At 39.9% G+C, this 15015-nt stretch overlaps 1 protein-coding gene across 10 annotated transcripts in view; it reads left to right on the forward strand.

Annotated features, from left to right (window-relative positions):
* ADAMTS6 (ADAM metallopeptidase with thrombospondin type 1 motif 6) overlaps nt 1-15015 on the forward strand; it is a 121483-nt gene that overhangs the window by 19792 nt on the left and 86676 nt on the right. For 9 of the 10 annotated variants that reach the window (XM_028749184.2, XM_028749187.2, XM_028749189.2 and 6 more), the window contains 4 exons: nt 4443-4611; nt 6752-6969; nt 8254-8337; nt 8937-9082. In XM_028749184.2, coding sequence (XP_028605017.2) covers nt 4443-4611; nt 6752-6969; nt 8254-8337; nt 8937-9082 — 617 coding nt within the window. The remainder of the gene's footprint in view (nt 1-4442; nt 4612-6751; nt 6970-8253; nt 8338-8936; nt 9083-15015) is intronic. The other variant, XM_028749186.2, reaches the window with a different exon arrangement.

Below are 15015 nucleotides of genomic sequence, written 5' to 3' on the forward strand. Positions count from 1 at the left end.
GTATACTGCTTATCAAATAGACTTCCCAATAGTTTACGTAAGATCGTTACAAAAATAAGCACTGTTTTTTAAAAGAAAAGTTACAATAAAATGTTTGAGCATTTCTTGACTTTTAATATCAACATTGCACTGCTCAGTGTTTTTCTTATAGTATTTGGATTCTGGATTTTTATTGTCATTTCTACATTTTAGCTTTGTTATTTTATGTTTTTTTTACTTTGTAAAACTTTTTTATATTAAGCAGTTGATAGATTGATTAAATCAATAAGGGATAAAGATAACTGTTTGTTAGAAGAAGCTGTAATTGCTTCTTCTCCACTCCTCTGAAGGGCAAAATAGTTCTGCAGAGACCCATCCCTGTGGTGACAGTGGGAGGAGAGGTGCCACCACTGGGATGGTGGGAACTCACCAGTTTGTTTCTTCTCCATTCCCCTTTGTAATAGTAGTAGTAATAGTAATAATAATAGTAATGATGATGATACCACAACTGCATTTAAAGGCATGGAAGACAATTTTAAAATTTTGTAGCATTCAAACGTGTGAAAAAGGTGAATTTTCAAAGCTGCCATCCTTTGAAGTAAGTTCTATTGAAATACTGTATTGGCCCAAATAGAAGCCACACTTTTCCTACTGGAAAGTAAAAGTGCGGCTTATATTCGGAACTGAGCACTGTACAACCGCCTCCCGACACTACTACCCTGAACGGTAGTTTCTCCAAGATGGCGCTCAGTTTTGAGCACACTGGCGCTCGCGTTTGAGCATGCTGCACACCCGCCTCCCAGCACTACTGCCCTGGGCAGGGGGCAGTCAGCTCTGGCTTGGGGAGGGAGTGCTGGGAGGTGGGCACGCTTCGAAGCGAGCACTGGTGCCAGCCACACCCGTGCCCCCTGTTCAGGGCAGTAGTGCCGGGAGGCGGGCAGCAACTGCAAATAAGCCTTGAATTTTAAAGGTGTGGCTTATTTGCGGATGTGTCTTATATTCGGGCCAATACGGTAAGTGGAATTTTACATTGTAGTAAATTATTTAACAATTGCAGTTAATTTTTAAAAGGCTTGACAAATTTGATGACTATGCTTGTTGCCACTTTTGATCTCAAAAGAAGAAAAGTGTTTGGAAAACCAGAATCAAATAATATTATGTTCTGCTTCCTATAGGCTACTAAGCTAGCAAATGAATGTAGGATCAAGCAAATAATCCATTCAGAATTTTATACTTGTTTGCTAGAAGCAAAATTAGATATTATAATGTTTTTCTCTACTAATAGTGTTGATTTTAATGGTCAATATATAGACAGGAAGTATTAGATTAAGCAGGGAGGCTAGACACAACCTGAGATATTTTAATAAGTCGGGGGTGGAAAGACCTTTAAGCTCTGGACTTCATTTTACCTTCCACCACAAGCTAGGATAATCAGCATTCTCAGAGGTTTAGTTAACATAGTCCCTCATTCACAGATGAGGGTTGTTTATTGGAGCCCAACTCTTTTACTTCTTTGATGGGAAATCCTTTTGAACTTCTGGCCATCTGCCACCTTCAATAGTTTTAATACAGTGTTGTTATCCCTTACTTTAGCTCAGGGGTTCCCAGACTGGTATGTGAGCTTTATTCAGGTGGCCCATGGCGTGTCTGTAAAAATAAGATTAAAAAATCATACAGCCTGTAGCACAGCACATTACAATTTCTACAACAGGCAGAAAAATCATTAACTGGTCCACCAAAAGCCTCGACTATTTTCAAGTGTTCCGTGGGAGGGTGAGGGTGAGGAGTTTGGGAACTATTGCTTTAGCTAAAGAAGTTTCATTGCACCAGACTAACCTTCCAGTCACCTGCAATTTTTCCTGGTAGGCAGTTACACAAAGTATTATCTGCAGTTGCACACATTTCTACAGTAGCTGCAGAAGTCATGAACTTATCATGGGGTTTTCTGTTATTTATGCCATCTGCGACTGTCTGTGAATAGAACATAGTGGGATGGCACTGGCGCTACTTCTTTACCACATATATGGGAATCTACTGTTCATGGGCAAGTCAAAAACACTCATGTTGTAGATTTATCCAGAAGATCCTGCCTGTGATAGACTGTGATAGTACATTCCCATATGTCTGATTGCGTTGAATATCCATTCAAAGAACCACAGATTACAGGTAAACAGCTTTGTTTACTGCAAAATAGCAAGTCTCTCTTGGTATTATTGCAAGTTTAGATTAATTATGAGTTTACTGTGGAAACTGTGTGGGAGTTCTTCCTGCATTTTGATGATCTGCTAATCTGCTCAGAGTTGGTGGCTCGTATTTAAAATGTTTTTATGAGCAATATAAATAGCATGAATACATTTTATTGGTCTTTGCTTACATGAAGGTCGTGTGTAGTGTTAGGTTTCAGCATCTGGATAAAAACAGAATCTTTCAATAATAATTGCTTTGACTCAATCTTGTAATTTAAAATGTATTTTTTAGTGCATAATGTGATATTAACCATTTGTATTACAATATGTGCCACTACAACATCTGTGTGTCATTGGTTGAAGTTTTACTCCGAATGGTTTGACTGGAACAATTTTGTTTGGCTGTAATTGTTATGAGTATAATTATATTCAAGCATGACTTTTTGTTTTTATAATTTTACATAATTTGCACTGAGACTTCTTGCTTTGTCACCACAACTATATAAATCTAGATGAATATATTTATTGAGAGCAGCTTTAAATGTTAATTACATATGTTAGAACAGCAATGTTATTATTTCCTGCATGTTTTCCCAAGGAGGTGTGCACAACATGTCTCCATGTAAGGATATTATTTAGAGAAATGTGTGAGGGTTTACTCTTAATCTTAATTATATACACATAGGGTTGGATCCAAACATAGACATGCTTAGTTTAGATCCCCTGAAAGCAATTAGGACTAAGTACCACCAATTTCGGGACGCAGTTGGTGCTGTGGGTTAAACAACAGAGCCTTGGACTTGCCGATCAAAAGGTCAGCGGTTCGAATCCCTGCGACGGGGTGAGCTCCCGTTGCTCGGTCCCTGCTCCTGCCAACCTAGCAGTTCAAAAGCACGTCAAAGTGCAAGTAGATAAATAGGTACTGCTCCGGTGGGAAGGTAAACGGAATGCATTGCCCACTGCTGCCACCACTATTGCAGTATCAGCAATGGCCGTGGAGAACTCCTTGGAGGCCAGATCCGCTGCCTCAGCATCAGCCCCTAAAATCTTGCCTCTACTGTGGCCTCTTGGGACACGGGTGGCACTGTGGGTTAAACCACAGAGCCTAGGACTTGCTGATCAGAAGGTCGGAGGTTCGAATCCCCGCGACAGGGTGAGTTCCCGTTGCTCAGTCCCTGCTCCTGCCAACCTAGCAGTTCGAAAGCACGTCAAAGTGCAAGTAGATAAATAGGTACCACTCCGGCGGGAAGGTAAACAGCGTTTCCATGCGCTGCTCTGGTTCACCCGAAGCGGCTTAGTCATGCTGGCCACATGACCCGGAAGCTGTACGCCGGCTCCCTCGGCCAATAAAGCGAGATGAGCGCCGCAACCCCAGAGTCGGCCACGACTGGACCTTTACCATCAATTTCAGAGGATCTGTGCTAAGCATGACTAAGTCTGGGCCTACTCACAAATCCAGGAAACACAGCATGCAGAAAAAACTTAACACTTGGCTGAGATCAGTAAGGCAAACCATTGCATCTGAAGTTCTTCTGGCTTGTGCTGGCAGGGGCAGAGGTTGGGAGCCATTATTTTTCTTCTGCTCTGCCAGCACCAGACTAGTACAGCTGTGAATACCACACTCCTCTCAAGACAATTCAGTGCATCCATAGTGCACCCACCCTGTAATGTGTCATTTTGGGGTGCTGTGCTGGCTATTATTGGTAGGAAAACTACTGGTGGTAGTGTTCCATCTGCTGCACTTTCCAACGCTGCAGTAGGAGCTTCCTGTAAATGGAGGCCAGCACACAGGCATGTCCACTTTATCCTAACTTCATCACCAACAGTTGAGGTAGAATTGCACTCTTTCTTATTTTTGCATATTATTAACACCTGTAGCTTCAGTATTATATGAATGATAGCCAGCTAAACTAATCATACAGTACATCCGCTGAAATAAATGGAGTTAATTAGCTGAAGTTCACTGATTTCAGCGGTCTATTCTGGGTACAAATTAGTTGGATATCGTTAATATTTTTTTTATACTGTGTTTTGGAAAGAGACTGAAATTAGTAGAATCAAATTCATTGAGAGATGGACTGAAGTGTACATTGTGCAAGCTATAATTGAATTCCTGCATATGAATAGGACTTGTTAATCCCTAAAAGGTAAAGGACCCCTGACAGTTAAGTCCAGTCGCGAACTGCAAATTAAATATTTTCTACAGAAACAGCTTTGGCCTTGTATTTTTTGATGCCGGATAACTTATATACATTATTTTTTCTTCCTTCTATTAAGCACGGTGTTATTGCTACAGAAGATGAAGAGTATTTTATTGAGCCTCTAAGAAATGTATCCGAAAATTCCAATCATTTTAGTTACGAAAGTGGTCATCCTCATGTTATTTACAAAAAGTCTGCAATGTACCACCGTCTCTTCTATGATTATACTCATTGTGGTCTCTCAGGTAAATAAATTGCAATGACAGTAATGGGTTCATTCCCTTTCTTTGATAAAATATCAAGACAATTTCTGTTTTCTTTCAAAGGAACCATCCATCTTTGGCATGTATGATTTTATATTATTTTTCCTGGCTAAGATCTAGAACATAATGGGTTTTATGCAATGCTGCACCTGTGGGCTCCTGCCAGTGCAATGGAATTTTGTTTCCTCTCCCAACCCGAACCCCCGAGCTGATTTTGAGGGTGCAGGGTAGGGGCTGGAGGGGACAGGGTAGGAAGAGGAAGTTCCTTGAATCAGTGGAGCTGCAGTGTTGCATGAGACCCAGTGTCTTTGAGGCAAAGACTGAGAATAATCCCTTGTGTTAAGGCTATACTGTAAGGCTCGCCAACTCTTTTGGGTTCACGGGCACATTTGCAAACTGAAGATACTGTTCTGGGCACCACACGTACCCTACAACTAAGTACACATTGCAACCTGGCCAATTAGCTACTACAGAATGCTTTTTTCAAGCTTAATTGTAGTGGGGGAGGGGACCCTGCAAATGCTGTGGAAGGGCTCATTGGGGACATGTATGCCTGTGAGCGCCATGTTGGTGATCCCTGCTCTACTGCATGTGCGACTGCTACCAATTTGGCATCCTAGAGAGCCTTTAATAATAAGGCCCAGCCTTTTTCTTCCCCTTATTATTCCTAGAGCATTTCTTCCTACCATTTGCTTCTTGTGTAATGTTGGCTAATGCTTAGAGATATGGCTGCCTCTCTTGGACTTTTTTCTTAATTCTGCTGCAATAATGCCACTGATTGCTGCTGCCGTGGTATGGGGGATGAAACTTGCTCCAAGCAACAGAGTAAATGGAAGAGGTGACCCATTGTGCCAGCCATGAAAACAATGTTCCTTACCTGAATGCTACACTGCCTTTACACCATAGAATATAGTTCTTAAAATAACATTTCCTCATGCCTTTACTGATAGTGTAATTGTTTCCAAATATTTTTCATCTAATCATAAGAGCTTAAAATATATCCAAATATATAGGAAATTCCTCACTAGTATAATATTTGTCACAAGAAGATTCAAGGTATTCCTGTTTCACTGTAAATAATAGTTAAACAATTTAATTATGAATAAATGCTGGAGTCATTTTGTAACTGGTGTAAAAACAGTTGGTCATTTCAGTGTGTCAGATCCAGAGAAGCACAAGTAGAAAGGGGGACAGTCACAAATCTGGTTTTGCCAGATTTTGAGCATTCCCCAATCAAGAGATATTTTTCAGAGAGATTGGGAGGGGCAAGGAATCATACACACCCCAACTTTTACTTGTGTTTCTCCAGATATGGCGCAATAAAAGTTATTTCACTACTGATGCTCTTACAAAATAATCAGGGTGCAGTGGGGCTAAGGCCCTATTATAAATAAATTACAAATAAGTTAATATTATAAATGCACTATTTTATATATACTAATTTTTGCATTCACGTTTGTGTTTTTATTTCTGGTTGAAATTTGAGGAGGCATGAAATAATAAACTTACAGTTTAGTTGAAGTATAAAACTTATTCATAGCAGAATATTTGAGCCCATGTGAAACTTTGGGCATACTTATAAGATCAAATTAGACTTTTCTCCTTCTTTTCTTCTACTATGGCTCTACTTTTTATTCACCTTGAAGCAAGAACCTATTTGTATCCTGCTTTGTGATTGGTTAGAAATATATTCAAAATTTCAGTCAATCTCATATTCTGGTCTGCAAAATTTGGACTTCCATACACTGATTGCTCAGACTCTGAACACATGTTTAACCATGTGTAAGTCCTGCAATTCATTGTGGACATCTATCACATTGCTGAGTGATAAATAAATTTGTATGTTCATGCAATCTTCCTCGCTTTTAGTAGAAGCGATATGTGACAATGTAAAAGAGAATATCTGAAAAGGCTTAGTGCAAATACAGCTTTTAATATTGAAGCAGGCTGTCTGATATTTTCTAAGGAAAAATTAAGATGTATAATGTTTATTGAAAGATAGTGCTCACATTACAACAAAAACTCTTCAAGAATTTTGAAGAAACTATAAATATAAAACAGATGTACATGAAGATGTTAATATAGCAATCCACTTGATGTCACTAATTGTTTTGATTCCTAGAAGACCTCACAGGAAGCAGTAAACCTTGGTGGTTGAACAATACCCTTGCTTTTCCAACTTTACTTCCAATTAATCACACATTAAGTAGTCACCATCGACTGAAGAGATCAATAAGCACTGAACGTTTTGTGGAGACGTTGGTAGTAGCAGACAAAATGATGGTGGGATACCATGGTCGCAAAGATATTGAACATTACATTTTGAGTGTCATGAATATTGTAAGTTTGATCCCTCTACATGTTGATACAGCTCATTTTAATATTGAGGGCATTGTTGATGTTAATTTCAAACCTAAGAATGTGTTTGTACCAGCTGTGTTTTCCAAGTTAATGACTAGGAAGTGTACTACTCACTTCTCTTGCAATGTTTCTAGTAAGGTGTGGAGTGACTTTGCATTAGGATCCGTGTCCCCAACAAGCTTTTTATTAGAAATGGCTCATACAGGTGCTTGCTATCAAGTAAATTCACTTGCAGGTAGGCACCCAAGCTAGCAAGTTCAAGTGGTAAAATGCAAGCTGTTTCTGCTTCCGTGTTTCACTTTGGCGGTGGGAACTAATGATTTTCCTTTGTTGGAGCTAGGGTAGCTCAAAATAGGGTACTGGTGCTGCTGTGCGGAGGTTGAGGGGGAGGCTGAGCAGGTGCACAATATAAAGAACATTTGAAGCAATGCTCAGATTCCTAATTCCACATATATCTGATTTGGGTGAAATGGTATTTGGGGCAGGGAGTCTATGTAGCTAGATGCCAGCATAACTTTTACAGTGCTTCTGTGTGTGCCACAGAAGCTGCAGTGTGGGTAATAAGATTCTGCTGTTAGTTTTAAAGTAGGACTTTGGTACTACAATTTTTCAATCATATAAAAACGAGTTTCCAGCAATCTATCATATTTTAATCCAGTCATGTTCTCACTGAGGTGATAAACCTGTGGACTGTACTACTTCAGCTTATTGTTATGTACTCCTAGGACTGAATGTACTTCCACATACATAAAAAATACAGCAAGTAGAATACTAGCATGTCAATGAGAAGAAAGAACCCAGGGTCAGAGTCTAAGGAATGGCTTGGGGCAAGGAGCAGGTTAGGCTTCCACATCAACAGTTTTCATAAGTGTATCCCTTTACAAATTCTCCTCTAGAAGTGGATAGTTGCCTTAATTCTTATGAGGAAAATTAATTAATTGCACTGGGAAACAGTTGAATGCAATATACCGACCCTTTTGAGCCCATATACTATTATAATAACAGGCATTTGGCTAGCATTGACTTAACAAGTTCGCAGAACATTTTTACTGGGTATGGAATTGGGCTTGCTACAGGAATGGTTATGATGTGGGTGGGGTAGCAGTGAGTAAGAGTTGGAAAAATTCTCCATACCCTTCTCCCTTGCTTGTCAGACTTGATGTAACTTAGGTAGTACTGTTAATAATCTGCACTGGTTAATAATAAACATTTGTAGAATTTTTTTGTCTGACTTTATGTCTTTTCTTATTTTCTGGAGGTCAGGTTGCCAAACTTTACCGTGATTCCAGCCTAGGAAACGTTGTGAATATTATTGTGACTCGTTTAATTGTTCTTACAGAAGATCAGGTAAGAATGAGTTGTGATATAAATATCAGTCCCCTAAAATATAAATCACACAATCAAAGTATAATAATATTATGTACCTAATAATTGTTTAGAAAAACAGTATTTAATAATCAAACCTCATTGCAAACATTTTATGATCTTAAAATTAGAAATTAAATGGTATTAATTTGAAATGTTTTTCAAGATTTTTACTTTTATTTAATGAAAATGTGTGACATACATGGGATATTTGGATGCTAGAAAGTTGTCACAGCTTGTTTTTTTTGTTTTTGTATTTTGAAAGTGTAAGGGCTGCCTTCAATATTTAAATACATTTTCACACATGAAACTAATCTGTCTGTGGGGAAAAGGTAACATTTGAAACTAATCTGTAATATTACTTTTAACAAAACGATTATTGAAGTTTAAATTAAATCTATGAGATCTATATGCACAAAATAATTTGTAGGCCAGATTTAACACAGATGAAAATTGGCAAGAAGAAATTATTCCTAGAAATCACTGCTTCTAATTATAGATCAGATTTAGACTTCAGAAGTCTTAACCACTGACCCTAGTAATTTGTTTGGAACATTTCTGGTATGCATGTTGTATTGCAGCCAAACTTGGAGATAAATCACCATGCAGACAAGTCCCTTGATAGCTTCTGTAAGTGGCAGAAATCCATTCTCTCTCACCAAAGTGATGGAAACACCATTCCAGAAAATGGAATTGCCCACCATGATAATGCGGTCCTTATTACTAGGTATGGTTTGTTGAAATTATCTCATTTTTTCTCTTTTCTGTTTCTCATTTGTTTGTTTTCACACAAAGAAGCTAGAGTTGAATTTGTAGTAATGATGTGCAGGATAAAAAATATTGCTTGTGTTTCATATTGCAATAAAACACTTAGTAGTTCAAACTACTATTTTCCATTCAAAAGTGGAAAATGACTATTCAAAGCTTACATGAAATTAATAGATGTGACTGTCTGTGGGATGAATCCAGACTTTGCCTCCCAGGAACGGAAAGTTTTATTTTGTCCATGAAAGGTTTTTGATCCAATAGAGGGATTCCATGACTGATTTCTCCTCCTACTGCAGCCCACTTCTGCTCACTGAAAATGTGCTCCAAAAGGCAGGGGGTGGGCATCTGGAACAGTTGGGGAAGTGGCACTGGGGTCATCATGAAGGAGGCGAAATCAGCAAAAGGCATCTCCCCACCTCCTTTCTACCAGTGGGAGCATCTCCTGAGTAGAACCCTGCTCAGGAGATGGTCCCACTGGCAGTATCAAAGCCAGGATCCAACATTATATGTTTAGCACTTTGAGAATTGACCAAACCAACTTTCAAATAAAGGATTTCAAAATAAGGTAGAAAAGCCTGTAGAAAGTAGAAATATTACTTGCCATACCATTATTGTCCTTAAAGTTTAAAACCCCAATATTATGGAAGATACTCAAATGACAGAGAGTAGTGATATTTCATTTATAGTTTTTGAATAACATTTGGAGCCCCATTCTTTATGTGGGGCAAAGGTTCCAATTCTGGTCAAGGTCATAATAAAGTGCACATTTTCTTTTGTGTTTTGCCACAACCCCTGGATTGGTGCAGGAACAGGCATCACCCTATAGAAGCATTGATTATGTTCCTTCAGATAAACCAACAGTACGGTATTTCACTTATCTGTGTGACCGAAGGCTGCAATTACTAGGGAAACATCCCATTGAATTCAGTGAGACTTCTTTTTGAATAACAAATGCACAGAGATAATTTAACCTGGGTGGTATCTGACTAAGTAATGTTCAAGAGTGGACCCACTGTCATCAATGGACTTAAGTTAGTCACAAGTAACTTTATTGCTTTCAGTGGTTCTGTTGGTATGCTTTAGTCAGATACCACCCATATGTTTATCCATGAAGTGGACTTATTAGTGATGTACACAATGAAAGGTTCCTGCTGTTTGTATACTTTATGATATTCTAAAAAATTGAAATGAAGTAATTTCATTAGATTTTTTTCGAGATAATTTTCTGTTTGTTGTTCATCCAAACTAATGCCATAATATTTTATTTTATAACCATCAGAGCTTTTGCTTTCCTTTCCTGATAACTACTAATTTCTGAATTACAAAAGAAGACTAACTTAATGCACAGTTTTTGTTTTACTCTTTAGGATGTTAATATTCTTTTGTTGAACCTAATTTGTTGTTTGGAAATTATATTCTGGCCTGTATTTGGTGTTAATGGGAAGAAATGGAAATGCTATACAGAAATCCATCTGTCTTGTATGATTTAGTTGAGATTCTTGTACTGCAGGTGGTTGGACTTGATGACCTCTTCCAACTCTACAATTCTATGATAAGTAACTCCCATTTAGTTTAGTGGAACTTCCTGATTATTATTATTATTATTATTATTATTATTATTATTATTATTATTATTAATACCCCACCCTCCCCCGCCAGAGCCAGGCTCAGGGTGGCCAACACCAGTAAAATTACAATAAAAACATAATGGGCGGTGGGGGAGGGGGGACGGACCAATTTAAAATACAGGTTAAAATTCAATTTAAAATGCAGCCTCATTTTAAAAGTAGCCCATAAATCAAAACTGTAAGGTGAGGCAAAAACATAAGGGTTAGACTGAGTCCAAACCAAAGGCCAGGCAGAACAGCTCTGTCTCGCAGGCCCTGTGGAAAGATGTCAAGTCCCGCAGGGCCCTAGTCTCTTGTGACAGGGCATTCCACCAAGTCGGGGCCAGTACTGAAAAGACCAATCGAACCACCTTGCGACCTCCAAAATGTTGGCATTTGTGGACCTTAAGGTCCTCCGCAGGGCATACCAGGAGAGGCGGTCCCGTAGGTACGTGGGTCCTAGGCCACATAGGGCTTTAAAGGTCAAAACCAGCACCTTAAACCTGACTCTGTACTCCACCGGGAGCCTGTACAGTTCACATGTATACTGAAGTATCTGAACACAAGAGATAGTAAGACCATGGGGAGGCGATTAGCACAATTTAGTCATCAACTCAATGTGCAGCAGAGATAATTATGAGAGGGACTGAAAATGAAGCAGCCACTATAGTGAATTTATAGAAATCTATAGTGAGGTTGGATAGTGTTCTCGAAGCTACAAACATGAGCCTGACCAAACTGCGGGAGGCGGTGGAAGACAGGAGTGCCTGGCGTGCTCTGGTCCATGGGGTCACGAAGAGTCGGACACGACTAAACGACTAAACAACAATAGTGTGGCTGCATTTGGAATACAGTGGTACCTCGGGTTAAGTACTTTATTCGTTCTGGAGGTCCATTCTTAACCAGAAACTGTTCTTAACCTGAAGCACCACTTTAGCTAATAGGGTCTCCTGCTGCCGCCGGAGCACGATTTCTGTTTTCATCCTGAAGCAAAGTTCTTAACCCGAGGTACTATTTCTGGGTTAGTGGAGTGTGTAACCTGAAGCGCATGTAACCCGAGGTACCACTGTACTCTGTGTGGTGCTAGTCACCTCATCTTAAAAAGGATATTGTAGATACAGAAAATTGCATCTTCATATAATGCATAATTATAGAATTTGCTGTCACAAGATTTGGTGATGGCCTGTAAGCCTTGAAAGGGATTAGATAAATTAATGATCAGCAGGTGCATCAGTACTGCTATGATTGCTAAATAGTTCTGGGTTCAGAGGCCTCATGGCACAATAGTGTGTTTGTGTGTTTAATGATGCAGGAGAACTTTTGCATTCATGCCCTCTCTGGTGCTTCCTCGAGAGTCTAGCTAACTATTGTTGGAAATAGGGTGGATTATGTGGATCTTTGGTGTGAGCCAGCAGAGAGCTCCCCTTATGTTCCTGTTCCCTTCCCCCATTATATTTGTATCTCGCCCTTTCACCAAGGAACTCAGTTGCATAAATGAGAGTGATCTTGTTATCACAACTGTTAGATTGGGTTGAGAAAGAATGATTTACCTAGATCTCTTGGTGACTTTTATAGCCAAGCAGGAATTCAAACTCAGATCTTCCTCTGTGCTCTGGTTATGTGTTGGTTAAGAATTCATACAAAAATAAATGCATTTTATTGGGGACAAATGACTGGATGGAATAGTAATTCCTGGTGGCGGGCAAGACCATTTCAGCTTGATTTGAAACAGGGTCACTACTTACAAGCATCAATGGTTAACACAGAATCTTGTGGGAAGAAAACATTTTGCCTCCTCAGAAGCCAAAAAGGTTAAGAAAATAGATGCTGGGGAAGACAAAAGCAAATGCATTAAAGGTTGTTGCATAAACTATAGTGGTTTGGGTTATGGAGTTCCCTAACTTGTTCACACAAGCTCAGGGATTTCATAGTATAGTATAGGGATCAAAAAACATTTTTCTGTCAGCAGCTACCATAGGAGTTACCGTGGATTGGGCTTAAGCCAAAAATGGGCAGGGCCACCACTTTCCCTCTAATACACCCTACTTTGTTTCTTACCTTCTTCCCGCCCAGTGAGCTGCTGAAAAAGAAATAGATCACTCTTACCAGATGACTTCCCCTCACCATTCAGTCGTTCCTCATCCTTGCTAGAGGTCTGAACTGATTGCTTGCCAGGGGGCTTTTTCTTCCCTCCTTCCATTGTTGCATCTTGTAATAGACCTTTTAGGGAAATCATATTTCTTTCATAATACATTTGAATATTCCAGTAGCTCAGTGGTAGAGCACCCGCTCTGCATACAGAAGGCCCCAGGTTCAATCCCTGGCATCTCCAGGTGGGGCTGGGAGTGTCCTCTATCTGAAACCCTGGAGAGCTGCTGCCTGTCACAATAGACAATACTGGATAGATGGACCAGCTAGATTGACTCAGTATAAGACAACTTTCTGTGTTCCTAGATAAATTGGTATTCTAAATTTGGCTTTTACAAACTTAGACAATATTACTAACTGTTCCTTAACTTGCAATATTCACCGATTGTTGTATTTGTCGATAAAGAGTGGAAAAGATAGTGATATTTGTTTATAGCTAATGTTAACTGTCCTTAAGCATGTGCAATGTCATCTTAACAGTGGCATGGAGTGTTTCCTATTAGACTGAAATACCAACTACCACCACTTGCCAATTTTGAAATATCTTCCCTGGCTACCAGTTCATTCCCAAGCCGCTTTAAGATGCTAATTTGTTTGTTTTAGTTTTAAGCCCTATACAGGTTTGGACTTAGGTACCATAAGGATTTCCTTCTCACTGATCAACCTGCTTGGTTGTTAAGATCTGCTGACACCCTTCTCTAGGTGTCCTTACAATTAGAAATTAAGTGAGTGACAATCAGGGAAAGAGTATTTTCTAATTTTTTGTAGCATCCCAGCTATGGGATGCCACCCAAGGACTACACATTGCTATCCTTGATAAGCTTTTGTTTTCTCAGGCAATATGTATCTCAGGTGATACTTATATCTTATTAAATGATTTTTAGTTTTTTGTGAGTATTCTGCTCTGCTTCACAAAGCATGACAAAATCAATTAACACTGAATATTATTGTTGGTATCCATCAACATGACATCCATGAGACAATGGAGTAGTGTATCTTTTGGGGGTGAAGTCAGACTGCTGGAAGGTTACAGCATCTGCTGGGCTATAGAGACCGATCCGGGAGAGAGATATTTTGTTGCAGCTGGGGCAGATGTAAGCAGCTGGTTGTGCAGCTGCTCCTGCACTATGGCATTTCTTCTCTCTGTGCTTCTCCCAGTCATTCCTCTTTTGGTCTCCGCTATGGATGCATGACCTAACTGTTTGTCTCCAGGTACTACAATTGTCTGCAAGTGATTCCCTCATGGCAGGATTGATGTTGCTGGCCTTCATGTCACATATGCAGACATCTTGCCTGGTGCCTAAAGCCAGTTCCCTGTAGAACACACCCTTGGGGATACTGCCATCTTCCATTCTGTGGACATGACCAAGCCATTGTAGATACTACTGGGTTAGGAGTGTGAACATGCTGGGAATGTGGGCTTGGGAGGGCACATCTTTGATTGAGACTCTGTCCTGAGATATGATGCCCGGAATCTTCTTTATGCAGCACATGTGGAAGGCATTGAAGCGTCATTCCTGGCAGTTGTAAGTTGCCTACAACTCACTTCCATAAAGCAGTGCACTCAACGTGCAAGCCTGATAGACCTTCATCTTGGTCTTGGATGTTAGCATCACACTCTCCCATGTACTTTTGGAGAGGCCAGATACTGCCGTAGCTGCCTTACTAATACACTTGTCCAGCTCAACATCAATGGAGTGGTTGCTAGTTATGGTGGAACCCAGGAAGACAAAATCACCTGCCACCTCAAGGGTGTGGCCACCAATGCTGATGTGTGGAGTGCTGGTAGCGTCCTGACCCAGGATTTTGGCCTTTGTCAGGCTGGTGGTAAAGCTGAACTCCCTGCAGGCTTGGGCAAAATGATTTGATGAATCTCTCTAGAGCTTCCTTGAAGTGCACTGTCAAGTCTATGTCACCTGCAAACAACATCTCTCGAATAAGGACCCACCAAATGTTTGCCTTGGTATGGAGACATACCAGGTTGAACAGACCCCCCATTGCTCCTCAAATGAAAGTACACACTGTCTTCAGTTGAGCTGAAAGCATATGATAGCACCGAGAAGAATATGTCAAAGAGAGTTGTGACTAGAACACAGGTCTGTTTCACACTGCTCTATAAGGAAGGTGTCTGAGGACA

This window comes from Podarcis muralis, chromosome 11 (assembly GCF_964188315.1).
Source record: "Podarcis muralis chromosome 11, rPodMur119.hap1.1, whole genome shotgun sequence".
NCBI lineage: Eukaryota > Metazoa > Chordata > Lepidosauria > Squamata > Lacertidae > Podarcis > Podarcis muralis.